The sequence below is a fragment of the Nicotiana sylvestris genome, chromosome 4 (assembly GCF_000393655.2).
Source record: "Nicotiana sylvestris chromosome 4, ASM39365v2, whole genome shotgun sequence".
In the NCBI taxonomy this organism is placed as follows: Eukaryota; Viridiplantae; Streptophyta; class Magnoliopsida; order Solanales; family Solanaceae; genus Nicotiana; species Nicotiana sylvestris.
In genome coordinates, this window is record NC_091060.1 from 146,005,123 (window position 1) to 146,032,668 (window position 27,546).

Genomic DNA, 27,546 nt, shown 5'->3' on the forward strand with positions numbered 1-27,546 from the left:
CTGTAAAATATTTTTGGACTTAGTTTATATTTTGTAATTTAAACATGAGTGCAATTATTTTTTATTATTTTATACACATAGTTTGGTGCAATTAAATTTATATGATAATTTAATAACCAAAGATACATGTATATGTCATGTGACTAGTTACTAAGAACATAGTAGAAGAGTCTAAAATGAAATTACTAAAATACTCAAAAAGAAAAATGGAGAAAGCGATATAAATTGAAAAATTTCCAAAGAGACAAAGAAAATATGAAGAAATTAAATAAAAAGAAGAAAAAATAAAGAAGTATGCCGCCTAAACTCTCCCCCATCTCCTAAATTACATAGAACTCCCGCGTCTTTCAGTTTCTTCTACCCACGACCACAATATGCTAAATCCTTGCAATTATTTTTCCCAACTGAAAGATTATCTCAAGCAGCCTCTCACAAGCTATCGTATGGATTCTTCTCAATTCCACAATCCATTCGGCTAAGTGGTAAGTATTTTTTTTATCAATCTAATTTTTTCAGTATATTGTAGATATGTTGATATGTTATATTTGTTTGGTTATATAAATATTGAATCCGTATATTTTGTAGTTGATAGCTTATATAGATTAAAGAAGACAGAATATAAGGATACCAGATACTTCTAGTGAGCTTCACTTAATTTTTGTTTTTGTTGTCCGACTTTTCTCTTGATTTCAAACAAAGGACTCGTTTCTTTTTTTGAAGAATATAGGAACATCCGATCATTCTTTAAATTTTTTTTTAGTCCTTTGTTATTGGCGTGTAACTATCTCTTCCAATCTCTATGTGAACATTTATTTTGCCATTTTTTTGCTAAATATTTGAAAGCTTGTGCTCATTATAACGGGAATTTGAGGCCTAATTTGATTATTAGTACTCTTTTTTTATTGTTCAAAGATTTTTAGAAATCAGTAAATGCTACTGTAATTTTTTTACATTATCAGGAAAGAAAGTTTGTCAGAAAAATGACTTCAAATCGTGAGTGGATGTACAAAAGGTTAACGAGAGGTTTGTATAATCCAGCATTCTTAAGGGGTGTTGAGCAATTTATTGAGTTTGCAAAGAATCATCAGGAAGGGAGGGATGGTGAGAGACAAAGGTGCCCATGTAATCGAAAAAAGTGTCAGAATAGAAATTTTGAAGATGTTCTTACGGTCCACGAGCATTTGTTGCGTGATGGCTTTGTACTTGGATATCATATATGGTACTTGTATGGAGAAAATGAGGTTACGAGAAATATAGATCAACATCAAGAGACACAAAATTGTGATCAGACTATGAATACTGCATCAACAAATATGGGTGCAATTGATGAGCATGGATCATCTACTTCATACCATAGAATGGTCCTTGACGCTGCTGGCCCCTCATTCGATCCGAGTGATATGGATGAATTGCCGAACCCTAATGCGCAGAAACTTTATGATATGATTGATTCTGCAAATCAAGAAGTGTGGCCTGGCTGTGAAACACAGTCTCAATTGTCAGTTGTTGCACGTTTGTTGCATATCAAGTCTGAACACCATTTGTCTGATAGATGTTTTGATGACATTTATCAATATGTGAATGAGATGATTCCTCGTGATAACTTGATGCCAAAAAATTTCTATGAAACTAAGAAGTTAATGCAGGGAATGAACATGCCAGTAGAAAAAATTCACAGTTGTATTAATGCCTGTATGATTTTTGGGGAGAAGACAGTGAACTTAGCCATTGCAAGTTTTGTCGTCATCCCAGGTACAAGCCTACTAGGCAAATATCTAATTCAAAGAGAAATCTTGTACCATTCAAACAGATGTTATACTTTCCCATTACTCCACGATTGCAACGCCTATATGCTTCCGACATGACTGCTGCACACATACAATGGCATGCCGAGCATGAAGTTGAAGAAGGTGTGATGTGTCACTGTTCAGATGCACCCACATGGAAATACTTTGATAAGATGCATCCATCTTTTGCAGCTGAAAGTCGTAATGTCAGATTGGGGCTATGCACAGATGGTTTTCAACCATTTGGACAAACAGGTCAACAATATTCATCTTGGCCAATAGTTGTGACACCATACAACTTGCCGCCTTGGATGTGTATGAAAGAGTCCTATTTGTTTTTGTCAGTTATAGTTCCTGGGCCGAAGAACCCTAAGCAAAAACTTGATGTTTTCTTGCAGCCTTTGATTGCTGAACTAAAAAATCTATGGAGTACACGTGTGGACACATATGATATCTCTAAGAAGCAAACCTTTAACATGCGAGCTGCTTTGATGTGGACAATCAGTGATTTTCCTGCATATTCGATGTTGCCTGGGTGGGGTACTGCGGGTAGGCTAGCTGTCCATATTGCATGGAGAATTCAGATGCTTTTACTCTGACAAAAGATGGCAAACAGTCCTGGTTTGACAATCATCGTAAGTTCCTACTACTGGATCATCCATACAAAATTAATAGAAATTCATTTAGAAAGAACAAAGCAGTCACAACGCATCCTCCCCCAATACGGTCTGGTGATGATATCTTGAAGGAGATAAATGAATTGGGGTTGAAAAAGGTAACAGAGCTTGGGGCTGATATTGTTAATGGCAAAATTAGTAAGTTTTCTGGTTGGAAGAAAAGAAGCATATTTTAGGATTTACCATATTGCAGTACAAATCTCATTCGGCACAATCTAGACGTTATACACATCGAGAAAAACTTTTTCGAGAATGTGTTCAACACAGTGCTAGATATAGATGGTAAAACAAAAGATAATCCTAAATCTAGAGAAGACTTGAAAGAGTTTTGTCGATGTCCTGAATTACATGTTGTTGGTGGTGAATATCCGAAAGCTTGTTACACACTAGACAAGAAGTCAAAAAAAGTGTTGTGTGAATGGGTGGAAAATCTAAAATTTCCAGATGGATATGTCTCAAATATGAGAATGTGTGTGGACATGAAAAAACATAAATTATTTGGTATGAAAAGCCACGATTGCCATTTATTCATGCAAAGATTGGTCCCTATTGCATGTTGTGAGCTATTACCACAAAAGGTTTGGGAACCACTTGCTGAGATGAGCTTTTTCTTTAGGGATCTCACTTCTACGGCAATTCGGCAAGAGGATATGGTCAGACTTGAACAAGAAATACCTGAAATACTTTGTAAATTGGAGCGTATATTCCCTCCCAGCTTCTTTGATTCAATGGAACATCTTCCCGTGCATCTTGCTTATGAAGCAAGGATAGCAGGTCCGGTGCAATATCGATGGATGTACCCGTTTGAAAGGTAAGATTTCATTGATATTAATTCAATCACTTCATTTTCATAATCATGAAAGACTCACAATTTGAGCTTATGTGTTATTTCCAGAAACCTTCGAAAATTAAAAAACAATATTCGAAATAAGGCATAGGTTGAAGGATCCATATGCAATACATATTTAGTTGAGGAAGCTTCATCTTTTTCTTCACACTACTTCGAACCTCATGCTTACACAAGGCATAGGAAAGTTTCACGGAATGATGATGGTGGTATAAGTGAACGGGATGAACGCGATGGTAATCTTTCGATATTTACCTATCCAGGTAAAACATTTGGGAGATGTAAACCAAGATATATGACTGAAGAAGAACTTGATGCAGCTCATATTTATATTTTATTAAATTGTGCAGTACACCCGTATATTGAGTAAGACTTCAAGCTTTTGTTTTCATTTATAGATTAGCAAAATCATCAAAACACTTAATATATAATTTTCTTGAATGTGATTCAAAGGATTTTTATTGACTCCCTTCATCAAAATTTCCCACAAATTACGGAGAAGGAAGTGGATAGGAAACTTGATGAAGATTTTGCATCATGGTTTAAAAGTTATGTGAGTGACAAGAGGGGTTGCTCTGATGGTAAACAACCTCCGCTTCCAACCAAGAGGTTGTGAGTTCGAGTCTCCCCAAGAGCAAGGTGGGAAGTTCTTGGAGGGAAGGATGCCGGGGGTCTATTTGGAAACAGCCTCTCTACCCCAGGGTAGGGGTAAGGTCTGCGTACACACTACCCTCCCCAGACCCCACTAGGTGGGATTATACTGGGTTGTTGTTGTTGTTGTTGTTGGTTTAAAAGTTATGTGAGTACTTGTACAATATCCTTCCACTTATTCTTACCTCACTTATGAGCAACTCTAATTATTTTTCTTTTACAAGCACGAGTCCACATAGATAATCAGTTCATCAAGGCCCTTGCAGAAGGTCCGTGTCGAACAGCACAACCATGGACTGGTTATATTGTCAATGGCTTTAAATTTCACACCAAAAGCCGCAGTTCTTCTAGAGCATCCAGCAACAGTGGTGTATGCATAAAAGGAACTAATTATAGTGTAGATGATAGTGATTACTATGGTGTGCTAACTGATATCCTTGAATTGGAGTATAAGGGTAGTGAGTATATAAAGAGAACTGTTTTATTCAAGTGTGAGTGGTTTGATCCCATACCAAAGGCAGGAATGAAGATTCACCCACAATATAAACTTGTGGATATCAACCATGAAAAGAAATTAAAAAAGTATGAACCATTTGTTTTGGCAATGCAAGCGGCTCAAGTGTATTATGCAACTTATCCTAGCTTACGACGTGATAAGAGTGACTGGTGAGTTGTGTGTAAAATAAAAGCACGGGATATTACGGACATGCCTTCATCATCTTCACAGTCACCTCCGAAAGATGATGTTAAGCCATTCCAATCTGAGGAAGATGGTTTAACATTTGGTGTGGTACCTGACAATGAAATTGTTCTCCTGAATGATCCAAATGGTGAATTCATAAACATAAGAGACAAGGTCCACGAGAATCATGATTTAGATAATGAGGTAGAACTTCATGTTGAATTTGGATCAGATGAAGATGAGGATGAGGATGAGGAGAATGAGGATGAATAGCCATATGATGAAAACGGCAGTGAATAGAGTCAAAATGCTTCAATCTCTTCAAGTATAGAGTCTGAATGAATGAAACATAGTATATAATTTGTTTTTATTACTATTTGATTTTACATTTCTTGGGAAAAAGTTGTTAGGTTTCATATTTTATGGGTTCTTGGATGTTTTTAACTTAAGTATTTGTATTTAATAGTTCTTTCGCTTGCTTGTTTGACCCGTTACCCTCACTCTCATTTTGTGAGGATAAGTAGTTGTATTCTTTAGGTGCAGTAAGAAACACTTATAAAGTAAGTTTGTTCCTTTTAAGATGTTTGTCTTTTTAATCTGCTATGTCTAGATTAATACTTGTATGTCTTATTTTTTTCATAACATCCTGTTCTTGGACTAATGTATAAGTTAGTTACTTTTGGAATAATATATCAATTAACTACTTATTACTGTATTTAATTAGAAGCGACCATAATTCATTAATTATGTTATTTGTTCATCTACATATGACTTTGGAATTGCAGATATGGCACCTAGGGGAGGTGGAGCACGTAGATATGCTGAAAATAGAAATGCAAATTCATTGAGATCTCCTGAGATGTTGAGTCCCACATCTAATCAATCACCATTATCACCTGAACCTCCGGTACTAGAAATGCCACATTCAGATGCAACTATAAACAGATCCTTACCATCTTCATCTTCTGATCTTGGTGCACCTGGAGATGAAATCCGGTCAGCAAGTTCCTCAAACACAATTGGTGGTACCCGTATCCCAATTACAATCGTCCCTGGAGGGTAAGAGCACGAGTGTCATCCATTTATATTTTTTTTATTCATTTCTATTTTGTGCTTATAACGTGTGTATCATTGCATCTTTGTGAATTCATACCTGATTGTTTAGCATCTAGAAAGATAGATACATATTTATACTATTGGGTCAGACACATTGAGGCATAATTTGTTATAGTATTCCAGCTAGAGAATTTTTTTTATATGGTACGTAGGACAAGAACTTCAAATGAATATGTCATCTGATTTTCTACTGTAATAGCAGGGTGTTCTTACCAAAGAAACTAGAGAAAGCAGGAAAGTTCTTATCCTTTTCAATATGACTAGACAATGACTTTAGATGAATATGCTCATGGAATCGTCTTATGGAGAAAAGCTTAATTCCTTTATATTTTCAAATAACTCTAGTTAGGAGGCAACAACTCATTTACTACAGTAATTGTGTAAAATAAATATATTACTTATACTTCACACAAAAAATATAAATTGACTCTTGTAAGAAGATGGACAGAAGAATGTCCCTCTTGATGATTATTAAGCACCGACTAAGTAATTTCCGTTATTTCTCAAATGCTTCTTGAAAGAATATGAAAACTTTAAATGGAATAAAGTCAGAAAATAATTCGTTTTTTATTCACTCAAGTGGAGCCGGGCAATCAAGTCGCTCGATCTGTCACAAAAATCTTCAAGGAGAAACTGGATCATAAAGGACATAATTGGAAGTCTGTTATACCAGAGACAAGAGACTTCTATTGGGAAGAGTTTAAGGTAAAGTTATAGTACTAATTATCATTTTAATAATAGACTTTGTACATTTTAAATTTTTGTTGTATCAATATCTTGTATTTCATCTGTTCTGTGCGGATTCCAGAAAATACCGGTTCGATGATTCTGGCATCTCTGATTTGATTGATACTAGTGTTGGTAGCCAAACAAAATCTGGTTAGTAGTCTTAAATGTCGAGATGTATAGGAGACATGGGATGGTTATGATTAGCTAGGGAGAATGCAGTTCTTTACTTTTTTAGTTTCTGTACAGATAATTTCAGTAGTCCAACCTAAAATGTGGGAGAAATTATGATATCATGAATGAGATCCTAAATACTTCATCTACTGCTATTGATTCTATCAGAAGTAAAGTGGTATCCTATCTCTTACATCTTTGTGAAACCTTGTAATCATGGTTAAGTCCTTCTAGTTTCGTCATATTGGTGCTTTTTTCTTCATAATATCCTTCTGCTGATTACAAATGTAATACATTTATCAGAATTTTACAATACTTGAATTCCTCTCGTTGCAATATCTTTTTTTTGTGGCATAATTAGTGAAAATCATAATCCTTATATATATAACAGCTTTTCTAACGTCCAAGACTTCTTATTTTTAGTGCTTTTATGCTGCTATAATTACCTACAAATCAGTCGTGCAAGATAAAAAGATGCAAAACAGAAAACTTTATACCTTAATATTGTACTAGTTAGTTTCCTGTTCTGCCAAATGTATAAATGCATGAAGTAACTACTGTATGAATTATTTTAAGATATCATATTTCCTTCAACTTCCGGAATATACATATGACTGTATAAGTTCTGGTCCAAGCATTTTCATTTATCAAATGTAAAATGTACTTAAAAGTTAGGTTGAGACACAAAGGAAGTAATCCATGAAGAGAAAACAGTATCAAGAGGGGAAAAAAGGAATTAACTCAAAGATTTACTTTGAAATGCATATAGCTTCCTTGCAGATTTCCTGAGAGTTTGAATCTTCTTCTCATGAGAAATCTTAATTGAACTGTTGTCAAAATTAACATATATGTCTAGGTCACTCTTTGAATGGAATAGATCCATTACAAAAGATCCAACTCCTCTATAATAGGAACATTACCAGAACGTCCTAAAAAAAGAGAGAGATTGTCACATTATGCTGCAAAGTTTAGAAAATACAATCCAATAAATAGCCTACCCATTCAAATTTGTTTAGTTGCTTAAGTCTATTAATAAATCTATTCCAAGATAGTATCAAGTACCTTGACAGAGCAATTATATGACTGATTTGTCCTACAGCGCCAGCGTCTGAGAAGAACTTGGGGGAAATTTATAATGACCACAACAGTAAGGATGGAATAAGCATAAACTTTTGCTCCTCTATGTTGATAATAATTGTGACGGGCGAAGGTTTTTGCTATCTTGAGGGATCACAGTTCTTTCTTAGTTTTTGGTTGATGATCTCTGTTGTTAACTTGATTTCTAGATCAGTAAAAAAATTTCTTCAGCTAGGCTAGAAGTTCCTTCTAATTCCTTTTAGATATTTGGAGCTATTCCTATTTGGAGTTCCCTTTATCTTTCTTGAGCTGCGGGTCTACGGAAATAGTCACTCTACCTTATTAAAGGTAGGGGTAAGGTCTGTGTACACTACCATCCCCAGACCCCACTTGTGGGATTACACTGGGTATGTTGTTGTTGTTGTTATCAACATCTTATGTTATTTTTCATTTCATATTCTCAAACAGAAACGATTTCAATGGGATACTGCAATTGAAAGTGCCATAAAGGATAAGTTTATGAGCAAATGTGCAGAACGATACAAGGGTCTGTCTGAAGCAAGACTTGATGAGACGAAGCACAAACATATTCCAGTATCTATTTGGGAGAGCTGGAAGCCTCACTGGGAGACTGAGGCTTTTAAAGCCAAGTCCGCGTAGTGCTCAAGGAATCGACTAAGTGAGAAAGGTGGTGAAGGATCTGGTCCCTCACTCCATACAGGAGGCTTTAACGAGAACATGCAAAAATACTGGTATATTCATTTTACTTTAGCCAAGTTATAATATCTCCAAAGCTAATCATTATGTATTAATATAGTGAATGTGATTTTTAATTTTAGGCTAAAGAACTAGGAAGACAACCACATCCACATGAGCTTCCGAGAACGACACACGTCAAGGCGAACAAGGAGTTTGTGGACCAGAAATCTAGGAGCACATATGTAAGTTACCTTGACTGTCATTTCTTGACAAGTAAAAGTAAAGCATCTATCTTGGCTGCTAGTTTTAGAAACACAAACTAAATATAATAATAAAGGTTTCATGGTAAGTCATATACAAAGAAACTAACTTCTGGTACTTTTAATAAAGAAAAAAAATATTTCACACTGCATTTTTCTCTTTTCAGTAGTATCTTTAGCTAATAAAGTAGCCTTCAATTCTGCAGTGACCTCTAAAAACATGAAGATGTGCTAATGAGTTTATATTTTAGAAACCTTTTCTCATGTCTTTGACATCATCTTTTCCATGAATTATTTTTCTTGTCGCCGGATGATTCATTGAGCTCTTTTAAATTTTTCTCTTGTAGAATTTTTGCATTTAAATGTGCTCATTTATCCTTTGGATTTATAGAGTATAGATATTCCTCTAAGAAAGTGTTTTTGAATACAACAATTAGATCTACAGTACATCTGCTTTATAAGGTATGTTGCCATTATATTGTTTATAATCTTTTCCCTTTTCCTTTTAAAGTAGTATACTATCTGTGTGATTGAAACTCCTCTGAGATTCATAACTGCAGTCTTTATTAAGAATATTAGGTTCTGCAGTTGTGTCCAATACTGAGTTTTGATTTCTTAAAGGCATATGATCTTCTCTGCATTTCCTTTGTGACTTATTGTTCCCAGTAGCAGTAATTTTCACTGTAGTAACCTTATAACCTATCTTGCCCGATTCTTCATACAATTGTATCATAAAATAAGAGTGTAACACAACCTTTGTATGCTCCTTAACTAATTATTTTATCTATAGAATAACAAAACCTATTGGATTTTTGAACAGGAGTTAGACTTCCATCTTACTTTACCTTTGATATTTTATAAATCTGCACATTTAAGCTATAGAATATGTCATTGTTGAAAATTGTTACTTCTTTATCTGATAGATTAACAAGTTGATGACAAACAAGTAATGCAATTTGTAGGGAGAAACACTGTTTTGTACATCAAAACAATTATTTTTAAGGTGTTGTTATTGACATTTAAGTTTTCAATTTTGTTGCCTTTCTGACTATGTCTTGATGTTTTCTCTTTCAAAAGTTATTATACAGTTTATATTATTTTTTTGCTTTCAGGATGCCATAATGTCTAAAATTGCGTCTGCGTCTCAACCTGAAATAGGTCCAGTGAGCCTCCTTAAGTTGATTTCTTACAAATTTATTTGGACGAAGTCTGGTGTTAAGAAGGCACGCATTTATGGTCTTGGTTCTCAAGCTCCTTTCTTTGGGCATGTTGGTGTATCCTCCAGTTCGAAATCTCCGCTTCAAGATCTAGACTTTAATGCTCGGGTGAATGAATGTGTCGGACATCGTTTGCAAGAAATTAAAGAAGAGATGAAGCATGAGATGAGATCAGAGATCAGAGAAGAGATTAGACAAGAAATGAGAGAAGAAATGCGTGAAGAAATGAGACACGAAATGCAACAAGAGGTGCGCGAGCAAGTTGATCAACTACTCCAAAACCGTATGTCGGTCCTCATAAGTGGCTTACCTACACCGCCTTCTCTTAGACATGACTCGTCGTCAAATAATGACACGAGTAATATTTAGATTTATTTTAGCTTCTTTTATGTTAGACACGTTTCGAATTCTGCTTTCAACTTCATGACAGATATTATAATTATTTATAAAGTGCTATTATGTTTTTTGTTCTGTTTAAGTGTTTTTTAGATCTTTTAAAGCTTTAAATTAGTAGTAATACAGTTATTAAAAATAAATTTTTTAACATACCCATTTAATTTGTAACATTTGGTAACACATTTATTTACAATTTGTTAGTAAATTTTATTTAAAAATAAATAACCATATTTCATAACGAATATGAAATTTGTTGGTAAATTACTAACAATTTACTAAACAGAAATTTTCCATAAATAAAATTACCAACCGATTACCAATGTATTTTTTAAATTATACTATCGGATTTACCAACCAAGTTGTTATCCGTTATTGTAGTTGCTAACGAAATTTTTCTTGTTACTATATTTACCAACGGATTACAAACACAATTTAAATAATGAAAAACCAAATTTACTAATCCATTTTCTATCTGTTAGTAAATTACTAACGGACTTCCAACCGAATTTTGGTTAGTAAATTTACCAACGGAAATCTTGGACTTAAGATTCAAAAATTACCAACGAATTCATTTGATGTTTACTAACTGATTTTTAGTTGGTAATTTTACCAACAAATTCAAACTGGTTGGTAAAATTTACCATCGAGCCTTTTAACGGATCAATATCTGTTGGTAATCTGTTAGTAGCTCAAATTGCCAACCAATTTGATCAATTTACCAACAAATCTTTTTTGTTGGTAATTGGGTTTTTTTTGTAGTGCATCAAGTGTCAACAATACGTCATTATTGGCATCTTCGCTTATGACTAGAATTGTGTCAAATGCGAAATTTGCGGTATAAATTTTTAACGGGTCAGGACATTTGAGGATGTGGCAAGGCGGAGTTCTAGATGTCCTTTTTCAACAAGGGCTAGATCTTGCCATTGAAGAAAAAAGACCAGATGTTATTGAAGAAGAGATTGGAGAATTATCAACTGTGTTGCTTGTGGTACCATTCGATCCTACCTTGCTAGAGAGCAGAAATATCCATACACAAAGAAAACTTTTGCAAGTAAATTATGGAAAGCACTGGAGGATAAATTTTTGAAGAAAAACAGTCAAAATAAATTGTACATGAAGAAGAGACTGTTTCGCTTCACCTATGTTCCTGGTACCACGATGAATGAACATATCACCAGTTTCAATAAGTTGGTCACAGATTTGCAAAATATGGATGCAACTTTTGATGATGGTGACTTGGCCTTGATGTTGTTGGGGTCACTTCCTGATGAGTACGAGCACCTTGAAACTACTCTACTCCATGGGAATAACGAAATTTCTCTCAGAGAAGTTTGTTCGGCTATGTACAGCTATGAACAAAGAAAGAGAGAAAAATAGAAGGGTGAAGAAGGAGAAGCACTAGTTGTGAGGGTTCGTCCTCAAAATCAAACGAGGGCAAAGAATGGAAGATCCAAGTCAAGATCTAGACCTAGCAAAGATGAATGTACCTTTTGTCGAAAAAAAGGGCACTAGAAGAAAGACTATCCGAAGTTGAAGAATAAGGCCAAATATAATAATGGAAAGGATATTATGGATTCAAATGTAGCTGATTGTGATGATTCAGACTTCTCATTAGTTACAGCAGAGTCATCAACATCATCAGACATATGGTTGATGGACTCGGCTTGTAGCTATCATATGTGTCCTAACAGGGACTGGTTCGTGGATTTTCAAGAAGGAGAATATGGAGTCATCAACACAGCGGACAACAGCCCTCTTACCTCATATGGAACTGGTTCAATACGATTAAAGAATCATGATGGAATGATCAGAACATTAACAGATGTTCGATATGTACCGGATTTGAAGAAGAATCTCATCTTTGTGGGAGCCCTAGAATCAAAAGAGTTCAAAATCATTGCAGAAAATGGAGTGATGAGAGTATGCTCCGGTGCATTAGTGGTAATGAAGGCTAATCGAAAAAATAATAATATGTACCGCTATCGCGGTAGTACAGTTATTGGGACAATGATAGTGACATCCAGTGACGAAAAAGGGGCAGAATCAACAGGCTATGGCACATGCGCTTGGGACATGCTAGAGGACAATCCTTAAAAACTCAATGAGATCAAGGATTGTTAAAGGGAGTAAAGGTTTGCAACTTGGAGTTTTGCGAGCATTGTGTCAAAGGGAAACAGACAAGGGTTAAATTTGGTACAACGATCCATAATACTAAAGGCATTTTGGATTATGTACACTCTGATGTTTGGGGTCCTTCCAAAACACCTTCATTGGGTGGGAAACACTATTTTGTAACCTTGTTGATGATTTTTCCCCAAGAGTGTGGGTGTATACAATGAAGAGCAAAGATGAAGTGTTGAATTTTTCTCAAATGGAAGATGATGGTGGAGAATAAAACAGGCAGGAGGATCAAGTGTATTCACACAGACAATGGAGGTGAATACAAAAATGACCATTTCAATAAGGTCTGTGAAAATGATGGCATCGTCCGACACTTCACTGTCAGACATACACCACAACAGAATGGAGTGGAAGAACGTATGAACCGGACCTTGCTGGAGAAGGTACGGTGTATGTTGTCCAATGCTAGCTTGGGCAAAGAATTTTGGGCTGAGGCAATTATATATGCATGCCACCTCATTAATCGTCTACCATCTGCTGCTATTGACGGCAAGACACCATTTGAAAATGGTATGGAAAGCCTGCTGTAGATTATGACTCTTCGCACGTGTTTGGCTCAACTGCATATTATCATGTGATAGAGTTAAAATTGGATCCAAGGGCAAAGAACGCTATTTTTATGGGGATTACTTTTGGAGTCAAAGGATATTGCTTATGGTGTCCTATGACAAAGAAAGTAATATTCAGCAGGGATGTTACCTTTGATGAATCTGCTATGGTAAATAAGGTAACATAAGATATCAAACAAAATGAGAGTGCTTCTAAGTAGGTGGAGTTTGAGGGAAAATTTATTTTTCCTACACAAGAAGCAGAGGTGGAAACAAATGAAGATTATCCTCTGGAAGAAGAGCCAGTAGAGAGGGAGATTCCAACTTAGGAACCTCAACAACAACTTGAATCAATAGCAACCAACATGCCAAAAAGGACAATAACAAAACATGTTCTTCTTATAGAGACGGTTGCTTGTGACGCCTCAATTGTAGCTGATGATGTTCCTACCACTTATAAAGACGCAGTCCAAAGTTCAGAAGAAGATAAGTGGAGGATTTCCATGAATGATGAAATACAGTCCCTTCATCAGAACATACATGGAGATTGGCCAATCTCCCGAAGGGAAAGAAAGCAATTGGGTGCAAATGGTTATTTGCAAAGAAAGAAGGATTTCCTAACCAAGAAGATGTTCGCTACAAAGCAAGATTGGTGGCCAAAGAATATGCTCAAAAGGAGGGAATTGATTACAATAAAGTATTTTCTCCAGTTGTAAAATATTCCTCCATTAGAATTATGTTGGCTTTGGTAGCACAGTTGGATTTGGAACTACTTCAGATGGATGTAAAAACTGCGGTTTTACATGAAAACTTGGAGAAGAAAATCTACATGACTCAGCCAGAAGGATTCAAAGTTGCTGAAAAGAAAAATATGGTGTGCAAACTTGAAAAATCGTTGTACAAATTAAAACAATCTTCTAAAAAATGGTACAAACGATTTGACAAGTTTATGTTGCGGCAAGGGTACAAGAGAAGCAAGTACGATCATTGTGTGTATTTGCGCAAGCTTAAAGATGGTTCCTTTATATATCTTCTCCTATATGTTGATGATATGTTGATAGCTTCCAAGAATTCGGAAGAAATTGATAAGTTGAAGATTCAACTGAAGAAGGAGTTCAAGATGAAGGATCTGGGTGAGGCAAAGAATATTCTTGTCATGGAGATAATAAGAGATAGACGTTCAAAGAAACTCTGTTTATCTCAGAAAGAATATTTGAAAAGAGTACTACAATGTTTTGGCATAAATGAAAAGACTAAGCTAGTTAGTACTCCACTTGCTCCCCATTTTAAGCTAAGTACTACTATGTCGCCAAAAGATGAAGCTGAACGAGAGTATATGTCAAAGGTACCATACGCAAATGTTGTTGGTAGCTTGATGTATGTAATGGTCTGTACGAGACCTGACATTTCACAAGTTGTTGGAGTTATTAGCAGATATATGCATAATCTAGGAAAGGAACATTGGCAAGCTGTGAAGTAGATTCTATGGTATATTCATAATAATGTAGATGTTGGGTTAGTTTTTGAGCAGGAATGCAATCAGTTTGTAGTTGGATATTGTGACTCAGATTTTGCGGGTGACCTGGACAAATGAAGATCAACTACTGGTTATGTGTTTACTTTTGCAAAGACACCAGTTAGTTGGAAGTCTACCTTACAGTCAACAGTTGCTTTGTCTACAACAGAGGCAGAGTACATGGCTATTACAGAGGTTGTGAAGGAGGCAATTTGGCTTCAGAGATTGCTAAAAGAGCTTGGTATTGGACACAAAAGTATCACAATTTTTTGTAATAGTCAAAGTGCTATTAAATTAGCGAAGAACCAAGTTTATCATGCAAAGACGAAGCACATTGATGTTCGGTATCATTTCGTACGAGAAATCATAGGAGAAGAAAATTCATACTACAGAGAATCTTGCTGATATGCTGACAAAAGTGGTGACTGTGGTCAAGTTTCAACATTGTTTGGATTTGATCAACATTGTTGAACACTGAAGATTGAAGATGAAGACACAACCAAAATTTGTTATTAAGAGAAAATTGAAGATGTGGAATTTTGCCAAGGTGGAGATTTGTTGATTGTCAAAAGATTGTCCCACATCGGTAGAGGACCTCATTTGGGGGGAATGTTCCCCTATAAAAGGAGGCCTAATGTTTAGCATTTAAACACACATCTCATTTGCCTTCTTATCTTCTTAAGACATCTGTATCTTCTCTCTTTAGTATTATTTCACTTGTATTTTTGGAGTGAAATAAAATATTGGTTGTATCCGAGGAAGTAGGCAAAATTGGCCGAACCTCCTAAATTCTGGTGTTCCTTTTATTGGTTCTTTATTGTCTTATTTATTATTTGGTGGTTGTCATAAATTTTTGGTATAGTAGTTACGGCTCATTCACACTATATACATTTGGCTTCCGCAACATATATAATCTCAAATTCCACTTATCTTAATAAATAGACCATGTTTTATTCCTTTACCTCAGATCTATTTCATTCAAGTTTTTAGTTCACTAACTTGTTTAGATATTTATCATTATAGACCAACTTGCTCTTTACTCAATTATAGAAAAAGTAATAAACAAAATTTAAGTAGAAATGAAGTTGCAAGTCAATATTTAGCCAGAGAATATCACTTTAGATAAGAAAGTAGATGGACAAAATAGTACCAGGACCGAAAATCTAACGATTAAGTGCATGAGAAAAAAAGTGTGAAAATAATGACTCAGAAAAAAGATCAGTATAGTGAAGGAGCAGTATGAGGTCGAACCTAAAGCATTACATAGAAGATCCAAGCGTGAGTAGAAAGAACCACGGGGGATTTGATTTTTAAAGAGGATAGGATAAAACTAAATAGTGGCAACTCTTCGCCGGATCTATGTTAAAAACGTTTTCTTGAAAATATGCGTCTGATGCCTAGTGTCTCTTTGTAGGCTATTTTCCTTTTCTAAATTACATAGGATGTTTGTTAATTTATTAGGTTAATAAGTGAGGTATTAAATTAAAAGTGTCTGAAGAGGAATCTCTTCGTATTAAGTGTCCGAAGGCAAGCGTCTCTTTGTATTTTTAGATCTTTTTTATATAAATCAATTAGGGCATTTATTTGGTTAACTAAAGGGGTAATTTAGTAATTTAACTTTGGAGTTCCCACTTTTAATATAGTATAAATAGATATAGATATATATTAGACTTAAATTTCTAACCAAGAAAATAATTGCAAAATTGATATTACTACTTAAAAAAGTAACCCCTTCTATGGCCATGATGAGGACCCCACCACCCACCCTCCATTGGGTGAGTTTACAATTATATTAGTCCAAAGTTCCAATTAGTCTCATAATTCCATGGGCTGATTGTCCGAACTAATTGTCGTATTGCTGTTTAAGATTGTCGTAGTTATTCATTTTTTGGGGCACATATTAAAAAATTGTGATCCTCTTGAGTTTAATAGTTTAGAAAGTGGGCAAGCTGACCTTTAATTTTCTCCAAAAGATAATTAAGACACGTGTGCTTAGTATTTAGGAGAAGAAGATAAACAATAAATGTACTATTCTTAGTATAACCAATCTCTAAACTTCAGATGCACAAAATAAGAAACGAGGTTCGTCCAAAAACAAGTACTGAATACTCGCTAAAAGAGTATGAATAGATTAAAGGTTGATTAGTGGTAAAGAAAATGTTAAATAAGTATTAATTAGGTTAAGCTTTTAGGTCGTGCAAAGGTCGACGTATATGGACAACCATGGGACGTGGAGGATGACGATAAGAGGGTGGTGATTAAGATTAAGATGTTGATGATTATTGATTAGTGACGAGTTTTGATATTGACCAGCTATCCACGGATGTCCCTAGAACAACTTATAGTATTTTCACTAATATATTAACAATAATAATATTAATAATATATTAACAATAATTCTCAGCGTGAACACATTCAGCATGTGTAAGTTTGCTTACATTATTCTCGGTCCCAAGTCCGGATAAAGGAGGAGTGTTGCGATAGGCTGAAAACCTGTGTAGAATTTATCAAGTCCCAAGTCATAATGAATCTTCATAATATTGATATCCCAATTTATTCCGGACCGAGTCGTAATTGTGTACTTGTCTTGTTGTTTATTCTAAGCATGAACGTAGAGGCAAAGCTCAAATCGTAAAAGAGTGATCCTCAAAATTTAGGTTTAGTTGCAAATTTGTGACGTGTTGCAATGAAATTCTACGTTCCGAGGTCTTAAAAACTCTCCTTAGCATCACCTCGATTTGTGTGCGCAGTCCGGACGCGTAGCCGGAAAGCTTAAATGTGAAAATCTGTGAAAAATGATAAGTTTTGACTGTAAAATGAATAAATTTGACTTCGGTCAACGTTTTGGGTAAACGAACCCGAATCCGTAATTTGACGGTCCTGGAGGGTCCGTAGGAAAATCTGGGACTTGGGCGTATGCCCGGAATCAGATTCCGAGGTCCCAAGCCCGAGAAATGAATTTTTTAAAGAAAATTATTTTCTGAAATTGTTTAAAGAAATTTGAAATGAAATTTGCTTAGAACATGGCGGTATCGGACTCGTATTTTGGTTCCGGCGCCCGGTACAGGTCTTATATATGATTTAAGACATTTCTGTGGAATTTGGTGAAAAACGGATGTCATATGACGTGATTCGGACTTAAATCGCAAAATTGATGTTTTAAGAAATTTTGAGAAAATTTCATTGATCTCGAGATTTAATTTGATGTTCATAATGTTATTTTGATGATTTGATTACACGAATAAGTCCGTAGGATGTTTTTGAAGTTTTGTGTGTGCTTAGTTTGGACTTCCGAGGGCTTGAGTGAGTTTCGGGTAGGTTCCGGGGTGTCTTAGGCTTAAAAATTGAGTTGTTGCAGGCTCAGAGAGGTGGAGGACCTCTGAACAGGCCAGTGCGGTCCGCACGATATGGACTGCTGCCGCGGAGGCCGCACTAGTTTTGGTGTGGTCCGCAGTGAAGAACAATTCACTAGTCCAACTTCGGAAGCCTATATCTTTTAATCTACAAGGAATTTTGAGATGCTTAAAAAACGAAAGTTGTAGCCCTTCGTGTCTGATTTCCAGAAAAATAAAGAAATCACAATTTGGACATCTGTAGAGAAAGTTATGGCCAAAATACTAAGGTCTGTCACTGCAGAACACATGAAGCATGTGCGGCCGCAGTTGATTTTGTGCGGTCCGCACAGGGCATCTGAGGGCAGTATATTTAGACAGGATTTTCAGTTATTTTTTATTTTTTAAGACACCAAAAACATAAGAGGCGATTTTCAAACAACCTTTCTTCTCCAAATCAATTGTAAGTCATTTTTAACTAGTTTTCTTCAATCGTTAACATCTTTTAACATGATTTCAACTTCAAATCAATGACTTTCATGGGGGAAAATTGAGAGTTTTGGGTAGAACCTAGGTTTTTCAAAAATTGGGGATTTGGACCTCGATTTGAGGTCCGATTTCAAAACAAATTACATATTTGAGCTCGTGGGGGAATGGGTAATCGTGTTTTGGTTCGAACCTCGGGTTTTGACCACGTGGGCCCGGGGGCGATTTTGACTTTTTGGGTAAAACTTTGGAAAACTCATTTTCATGCATTCAAATTGATTCATTTAGCGTTTATTGATGTAATTAAGTAAATTGTGGCTAGATACGTGCGAATTGGCGGAGTAATCAAGGGGTAAAGCTATAATTGAAACTTGAGTTGTGTTCGAGGCATCGAGGTAACTGTTCGGTCTAACCTTAGCTTGAGGGATTAGGAGTTGAGTGCTATTTGTTAATTGCTTTTTGTTGAGTACGATGTATAGGCATGGTGACGGGTATCTATACGTTGGAGTCGAGCATGACCGTGAGTCTTAAACTGATAGTTGTTGTGTTCTTAAATGTTACTACGGATGCTTTAATTGATGATTCTCGATATTGAGCAAAGATTTAGTTTATTCTCGTGGATTCTATTTATGATTGAGTATTGGTATTAATTGAGTTGAGTAGAAGTTGAGTTAGGATTGGTTATAGCTGATTCTCCCTTGCCGGGATGATTGTTTCGATATTGTTGCTCCCTTGCCGGGAAGTTATTATATTACTTTTGTTCCTTCGCCGGGATTCCTTGTAATTTTGTGCTGGCTTGTAAATGGGAGCGGGTGGTACGACTACCACAAGATATGATGAAATGGGAGCGGGTGGTACGCCTACCACAAGATATGATGAAATGGGAGCGGGTGGTACGCCTACCACAAGATATGATGAAATGGGAGCGGGTGGTATGCTTACCACAAGATATGATGAAATGTGAGCGGGTGGTACACCTACCACAAGATAAGATGAAATGGGAGCGGGTGGTACACCTACCACGAGGTTTAATGAAATGGGAGCGGGTGATACGCCTACCACAAAATATGAGAAATGGGATCGGGTTGCACGCCTGCAACAAGATGTAAACTGAAAGTGAAATTTGCCTTTATTTTCCTTATCCTTGTTAGAAGTTAAATTTTGGTTTCCTTATAATTTTATTGAGATTCTGCCTTATCTGTTATTCCCCGAAGCATGTTTCCCCTCCCCAGTTTTAATTATTTGTTTCCGTCTATCTTTCCGCTGTATATATATACATATCTGCACAGGTTTATCTGGAGTCTGGTCCTAGCTTCGTCATTACCTCGCCGGGGTTACGCCAGACACTTACCAGCACATGGGGTCGGTTGTGTTGATGCTACACTCTGCACTTATGTGCAGATACAGGAGCAGCGCTTGGTCAGCAGCGGTAGGGGAGCCAGCCTTCAGTCCACCGAGACACCGAGGTAGCCCTGCAGGCGTCCGCAGGCCCGACGTCTCTTTTCTTTTGTATCCGAGACAGATGTTCTGTTTTCTTTTGTATCCGAGACAGACTATATTTCCTTTTTCAGACACTTTTATGTAGCATTCCTAGACAGTCCATGAATGTTGTTACACCAGTTTCTGGGTAGAGATATATGTTGGATTTTTATTCGTATCGGTTTTGGTATAATATTTATCTAAGTCTTCCGCTTTAATTTCATCTTTCGTCATTATTTAAATGCCGATTACCTGCTAATTTAATTGGTTAAAAGGGCTAAAATGAAAAAGGTTGAATTTTTCGTATTCCGTGGCTTGCCTAACTTCTATGAGTAGGCGTCATCACGACTTCCGAGGGTGGGAAATCTGGGTCATGACAAAATTCCTTAAAGGTTTATGTGTCAAGAGAAGTCCTAAGTCAAAGTAATGAGTTTGATGTCCTAATTGAGAACTTATTTTTATTTATCGATCCGCATTGGTAACAGATAGCTTATATTAGCTGTTTTAAACTTTAATTCCTTTGTTAATCAAAGTAGTATATATCAATAAGTCCATAAATTTTTATTATGGGTAGTTGTATTTTGATAGGATTACTAGCTTTAATTTACATTTCTTTCATTGTATCTGCTAGCAAACTGTTAAACAAATACTCAATATATCAACCATCCCTAATGTTGAAGATGTAATTAAGAATATAAAGCTATGCTCTTTCTAACAATTACTTGAACGTATGATCAGATATATCAAAACCGATTAATCAAACTTGAAACACCATTTAGTTACCATAGAATTTTAGTATATGCCTGTGTACAGTTATTAATGCTGATCTTATTACATATAGATATGAAAATATAGAAACTACCATCCAAAACACTATCACTACCTATACATATGAAAATATAGCCCCCTAAACTGAGCATTCTTGGTTTAGCTAGTAAATTTATATTACAAAAAGTCAAAATCAAAGCAGTAGCTCTAATAGAGTCTTAAGTAATTACTATATATATAGAGATGGAACTTTTATTTCCACATAACTACATTTAAAGAATATACATATGCACAAAGTCTCTAAAAAGATTAATTCAAAATACTTGGTATGTAGAGAACGTAACTACAGAAATATATGTTCCTCACTTTACATATATTGGATTTAACAATATACGTAGCTAATTAATAAATACATAAACCTATATTAGCTAGTCTTCATGTTAACTAAGATCCTTTTAGCTTAGCAAAGCTGCAGATGAATTTGCGAAGGAACCATAAAAGTTAGGCTTCTGATCTCCGATTGAGAAAGAGATTTTGGTGGCTGAGTTGTCGCCGCCGCTGCCGCTGCCGCCGCCGTAGGTTCTCTCGCACGACGGGCACATGCTAAGGGTGGCCGCCGATAATTGAACACGAAAGGGTGCTGCCATTTTCAGAGATTTCAGCTCTTGCAGTTCTGTATTTAGCCTTCTGTTCTCGACTTTTAAATCTTCATAACATTTTCTCAGTATTTCACAGTCTACTTCTGTTTGTTTCAGCTTAGTCCTGTTGTCAATCAAAGAAAAAGAAAACAAAATGACGTTTTTTCTATAAGATTGAAAGGAAGAAGATCATGACACGCGCAATTATTAATTACGTAATTTTTTTTATATTGGAGAAATGGGAGCTGAGTTTCAACAATTTTCTATTAGAAAACTTAGAATATATATCAAGAAAAGCTGAAAAAGCATTTGGACAAGCAGTGGCGAAGAGTCCAGTGGCGGAGTCATTATGCTAAGGGGTGTTAATTAACACCATTTAGCCTTATGCTGTATATATAGCTAGGTCAATTTTTTTTATGTATATATACTATATATTGTTTTCCCTTTTTTCTTCCGTGTTTACTTTTTAGAATTTTGACATCCCTAAATAAAATTCTGATTCCACCACTAGCGAAGACACCTTGGCACAAGAGTGTCATCTGACACCATTTTACTAGAAAAATTCACTAAATATATGCATGAATAACAATTTCTGTAAATATAATGTGTATGTACTACAATAAACAGACACATCTTGAAAAATAATAAAATGAAAAATCAATTTGAAACCAGAAATAAAGTTTTATAATCACAAAATCACAGATCCAAATTCACATACTAGCCAAATTATAATAAAGCTAGCGGGGTTGATTATGATTTTATCTACCTGGCCCTTCGATTCTGAAACCATACTTCCACTTGTCGAGGACGTAAACTTAATCGTGTTGCTAGATCTCGCTTTTGCTTCTGAAAATTTGAATTTAAAATAAAAAAGGATCAACTTCAGAATAATTCAAATATTTATGAACAAGAGAAGGAAAAAAAGAGAGGTTAAAGGTGACTTACAGAATTAAGAGTACTATGCTCTTTGAAGCTATCTTCTAAAATGGCAGATTGCTCCTTATTAAGTCTAAGTTTCTTCCTCGTACCAAATTCATGATCTTCATCTTGTTCCTGATCAACATCGTCTAACTTTGGAGAAATAATTACTTTATTTGTATCCAATTCTACTTCTTCTTCAAAACTAGCATCTCTTTCCCTTTTGACACTTGAGTTAGAAAATGAAGAAACGGTAGCACTTATTACCGACGAATTAACTGCTGAAGATGATAAGCAAAGAGTTAAAGAAGGGAGAGGATTAATATCTAATTCTTGATCTTCGTTTGATTTTCTCTTGTTGTTATGTTGATGAATAGTACTATCATTAGGAGTAGTAGATTCTCCTGATGATCCTAATAAGCTTAGACTCAGCCTTGTATTGCAGATCATTTTCTGGGATTTGAGTGAAATGAGTTACTAATATTTTACACGCTGGTATTGTTAATATATAAGCAAGGTTTCGAGGTTTATGGGTCTAGTTGTAATGAGAAAAAGAATCGGATTTCTTTTGGAAAGGAGTGTTTGGAAAAAGATGATTAATAAATAATAAATTTCTAATTAAAGAGCAAGAAATGAGCAAGGGACCAATTTAGAATGAGCATATTATCTTTTTTCTTTTTTCTTTTTGTTTAAGTAAAATATATATAAACCGTGTTGTCTCTTTATAATCTTTCTCTCTTCTTAGGTTGACCAAGATAAACACTATTCATACCCCCCCCCCCCCCACACACACAGAGTAAATATTTTATGTACATAACCAATAAAGCATATATAAATTCTACGTAAATTTTACAATAGCTGACATACGTAAATTCTACGTGGAATAATCTTGGAAGTGGATGAAGCAAAGGACACGAGAGAAAGGAATGGTGTGCCACTTTTTATATATTATATTCTTCTCTCTTCTTCTTTTTTCCCTCTAAAAAAAGAAACACTAATTTATTTTGGTTTTAGCCTATCTGGGGAGTACGTTTCGAAAGCAAAACATACTTATCTTTTTTATGGTTTACGCGTTGCAAACTTTATTACACATTCTAAGAAAAGTGGTATATGCTGGTAGAGGCTTTTGTGTACGATTTGTATATATTTCCACTATGCAAGTGGGAGGCACACAGCTTTTTTGTTCAATTCAAATATTATTCTTCAAATAACCTAAGGAAAAACAGATAATATGAGCAACTAGAGATGCAGTTTGTAGGTTTATTGCCATCAATACGTAATTTCAATATTCAATGTGTATTCCAGAATAATATCATTTTTCAATTACTCAACCACTTCATTTTACCAAGTTTAATGTTAGCCAGATTAGTCAACATTTATCTCTTTCGATGCAATAACAAAATCTTATTTGTAACAAGTGATTTTATTGGTTGGTTAATTCATAATTGTCACATGTTATTCATGAAATGACTTGGTATTATTCTCGATACAACAAAATCATTCTATTTGATCTGAGAAGTACATTCTTACTAATAAATACCTTGTGTTAGAATTGAGAAATTATATAGCTCGGATATTTACTATTCTTTTATTTATTATATGTGTTTAATAGTTAGTGGATTCAAAATTAAATAATTATATTTTTTACTAATTTTTCTAATACAAGTACAAATCTAAAGAAAAACTATTGAATTTATCGGAATCCATAATATTGTAGCTCCGCCACTGGGCCACCGGTGATTCTAGACGCACGAGTTAATCATTCAGCATGAAGCCAAACAATGTGTTGCTTTTAATTGCAAAAGTATTAATTAGTTATTTGACCATTCAACCTAAGCCACTCTTATTATTACAGTTATATATAGCAGCAGCACTGGTTTTGAATGTTAAGAGGTTGCTATCATTAGTCTTTTTGCAGTCTCATTCCTAAAACTAGACCATCCTCTGGTCCCTCACTCGCCGTGCCTCTAGCCCTTAGGGTTGTAGAAAGTAATGAACATAGAGTATACTGAAGAAATAAATTAATGATATGGTCTACAATTAGGCTTTATTATACTAATATTAATGCATTAAATCTTTGATTGGACTTGTCTAAAGTGGTCCATACAGATTTGTTTTAATCGAAAAGGAAAAAGGAAAAAATGCATGTTGAAAGAAACTACATATTGATAAAAGAGATAATTACGTGGATAAATGTTTTGTCGGCATCATTTTTGGCTGGTCTTAGTTGATGTAATTACATTAGAAACTAAATATTCAATATCTTCAATTGCACAAGTTTTCTTTTAAAAGGTTTTAATTTCGACGAAGATATATTAGTATATCATATGCGAGTATGTTTAGCTGACACGAGCATGGATTCATTCTCCAATAAGAATATTGATGCACTATTTTACTATCAGGTGGATTTAGAGTCAATTACTCAAATGATCATTCAACTATTTTAAATTATCTCCTAAAATTATTTTTCTTTTGCTTGTAACAATAAAGTCACTGAACTATGCATATTGCACTCAGAAGGTCACTCAACTAGATTTTTCAAATTTTGAATTATCAAATACCTTTTTTTTTACCCTCTAAATTATAAACATTTATCTTCTTTTATTTTTTTAAAACTTTTTAATATTATAATTTTTCCTTTTCAATTTATATTATGGACTTACCTATAGAATAAATAAATATTATTTATAAATTAAAAAAAATATTTAAGAATCTATAATGCTGGAATAACAAAATAATGAACATAGTAACAAAATTAATTAGAATAATTTATTCGTAAGAATAATTTTAGTATTAACAACAAAAATTAAAAAAATTATTTACACAATTCATAATAAAAGTTGTAAAATATATATTTCATATACATAATATAAAATAATTATTTAAATAAAAGTATTTTTATAATATACATTATATATTTTTGAAAATTATGCTCAATTATATAAATTTCATGCGCGACTTAACATAGCATATTTTACTCTATACTGATAGTCCCCCTGCTTTCCGGTGACATAACTTTGTCGTCGGAAAGTTGGTAGAAACATAATAATATAATTGAGCATAATTTTCAAGAATATCTAATGTATATTATAAAAATACCTTTATTTAAATAATTATTTTATATTACGTGCATGGAATATATATTTTACCACATTTATTTTCTTTCATTCTGAATTTTGTAAATAAATTTTTGAATTTTTGTTGTTAATACTAAAATTTTTATTACTAACAAATTATTCTAATTAATTTTTTTTACTATGCTCATTATTTTATTATTCCAGCATTATATATGCTTAAATACTTTTTAGTTTTTAATTTATAAATAATATTTATTTATTCTATAGGTAAGTCCATAATATAAATTAAAAAGGGAAAAATCATAATATTAAAAAGTTTAAAAAAATAAAAAGAAGATAAATGTTTATAATTTAGAGGGTAAAATAGACATTTGGCAATCAGAAATTTGGAAAATTTAGTTGAGTGACCTTCTGAATGCAATAGGCATAGTTCAGTGACTTTGTTGTTACAAACGAAAGAAAAGTGACTTTAGGAGATAATTTGAGATAGTTGAGTGACCATTTGAGTAATGGACTCGGCGGATTTAGGGGTGGAAGGGGTCACCCGAACTTCCTTCGCCGGAAAATTACACGGCACATTTGTACCTCTATATTTTATATTTTGAATCTCTTTGACACAATCCAAAAGCTTAGCTTAGTGGTCAAGGGGGTTTAGTATCTTTTAATGTCGTTAATTCAATTCCCTTCTAGCCACATTCTTTTTTAATTTTTTAACTTTTTTTTGAACCCCCTTAACAAAAGTCCTGCATCTGCCACTGATTTTACACTAATTGATTGCTTTAGTTTTTTCTATATTCTATCAATAATATTCTTAACACCAAACTGTTAAGGAATTATTTGAGATATGAGTACTGTTAGATCATTCTTCTTTAATTTGCTTTCTAGAAAGAAATAAAGAGAGAGGATGTTACACACCATAGGGGTGCGGCTAATCCGCCGACAATTTAATTATGTCCAATCGATAAACCTAATGATAATGACATTAAGATGTGGTTCTGACCGTTTAATAATTTAATACACTTTGGTCTTGAAAGTTACTGTTATCTTCCAAGAATATGATTGTAAAGATTAAAAAAAAATTGATGAAAAGTGGAGGATTAGGGCATTATGCTACAAAAAGTTTGATTAGATGAATAATTTAAACAAGCCTTCATTGACAAGTTTCTTGCGTGGATAGATATATGGACAATGACTTTGACGCATTGTAGAAATCTACATTGTAATTACACCTTAGTTTCTCTCACTTCCCATCACGATGACTAGGAATGATTGCGATTATATTAACTAATCTTTCCATAATCCCACACTTGCCCAATCGATATAGTTGAGATAAAAAATATAACAACTAAACATAAACTAACTGGCATTAGCAAAGCTTCCACAACCTTCATCTATTAGTTCGCTTTTTTTTCTATGTACAACCATAAATTCAGATTTGAAAAGAACAATTGAGCAAGTAATATTCCCTCATACCACTTCCAAAAGTTTGGTGTCAATTTTAATTATTATTAAAAAAGTTTGTGCATCGGCTATAATTTGAGGTACTTATTTATAAAATATTCTCGTCATAACTTGCACATTCCTAAGCCGAGGTTTCTATCTCTTAATTCTCACAAAGTAAGGGTAAAATTTGCGTACACACTATCCTTTTCAGAACTCCATGGTGTGGGATAATATTGGGTATATTATTGTTGTTGTTATCACTTGCACAAGTTTGCACGTCAATTATAATTTGAGACATCTGAAATAATTCATAGGAGCTATTACATAACACATGCATACTAAGATGGAGTTGAGGCGTATCTCACCTGGTGAATCTTTTGTCTTCTATAGTTGGGATGGTGGGTTCAAATTTCATCAGTAGCGTAATATGCTCCTTCTCTCTTCCCTTCACCTCTCCTGATGTAATGAATGGGATTTGATTACTATCTTTATCTCAAGATTTTATATGGAGAGTGATAAAAGAAATTTAAATATGTAACCACATAATATTGTAGCCCATATCTACTACATGGATGGTATGTATTGTTCATATTCTGGTATATCATACACCTATTTTAATTATTTTAATTATTTTAAACACCTTTTAATTGTTGGTGTTCTGTTTAACCTTTTTAATAATTTTTTGGACAAAAAACACTTTGTATTACTTTAAAAAAAAAAGTTACATAAATGAGTAAAACGCAGTATTATACTGCGAATTACTTTAACGGAAATTTTGCCGTTAAAGTAATTCGCAGTATAGTACTGCGTTTTACTTTAAATTTTTTTTTTTGTAATTTGCAGTACTATAC

The 27,546-nt window shown here is 34.3% G+C and overlaps 1 protein-coding gene and 1 long non-coding RNA gene across 6 annotated transcripts; one reads left to right on the forward strand and one right to left on the reverse strand.

Moving 5' to 3' along the window:
- The first annotated feature begins 302 nt into the window (after positions 1-302).
- On the forward strand, positions 303-10,384 carry LOC104232025 (uncharacterized). Of its 5 annotated transcripts, none has more exons than XR_011406968.1 (8): positions 303-482; positions 960-3,275; positions 3,360-3,574; positions 5,430-5,703; positions 6,341-6,465; positions 8,206-8,489; positions 8,577-8,678; positions 9,809-10,384. It is a non-coding gene; the product is annotated as an uncharacterized lncRNA (long non-coding RNA). The 5 variants fall into 5 exon arrangements; XR_011406969.1 differs by lacking the exon at positions 3,360-3,574 and having other exon boundaries at positions 960-2,102; positions 2,186-3,275; XR_011406970.1 differs by lacking the exon at positions 3,360-3,574 and having other exon boundaries at positions 960-2,042; positions 2,186-3,275.
- A 10,448-nt stretch (positions 10,385-20,832) lies between these two features.
- LOC104232026 (homeobox-leucine zipper protein HAT22-like) lies at positions 20,833-22,865 on the reverse strand. The gene is made up of 3 exons (XM_009785118.2): positions 22,203-22,865; positions 22,024-22,103; positions 20,833-21,381 (listed from the first exon to the last, which is right to left on the reverse strand). Exons 1-3 carry the CDS (start codon positions 22,623-22,625, stop codon positions 21,075-21,077), a joined length of 810 nt encoding a protein of 269 aa, XP_009783420.1. The 5' UTR covers positions 22,626-22,865; the 3' UTR covers positions 20,833-21,074.
- Between the last annotated feature and the right edge of the window lie 4,681 nt (positions 22,866-27,546).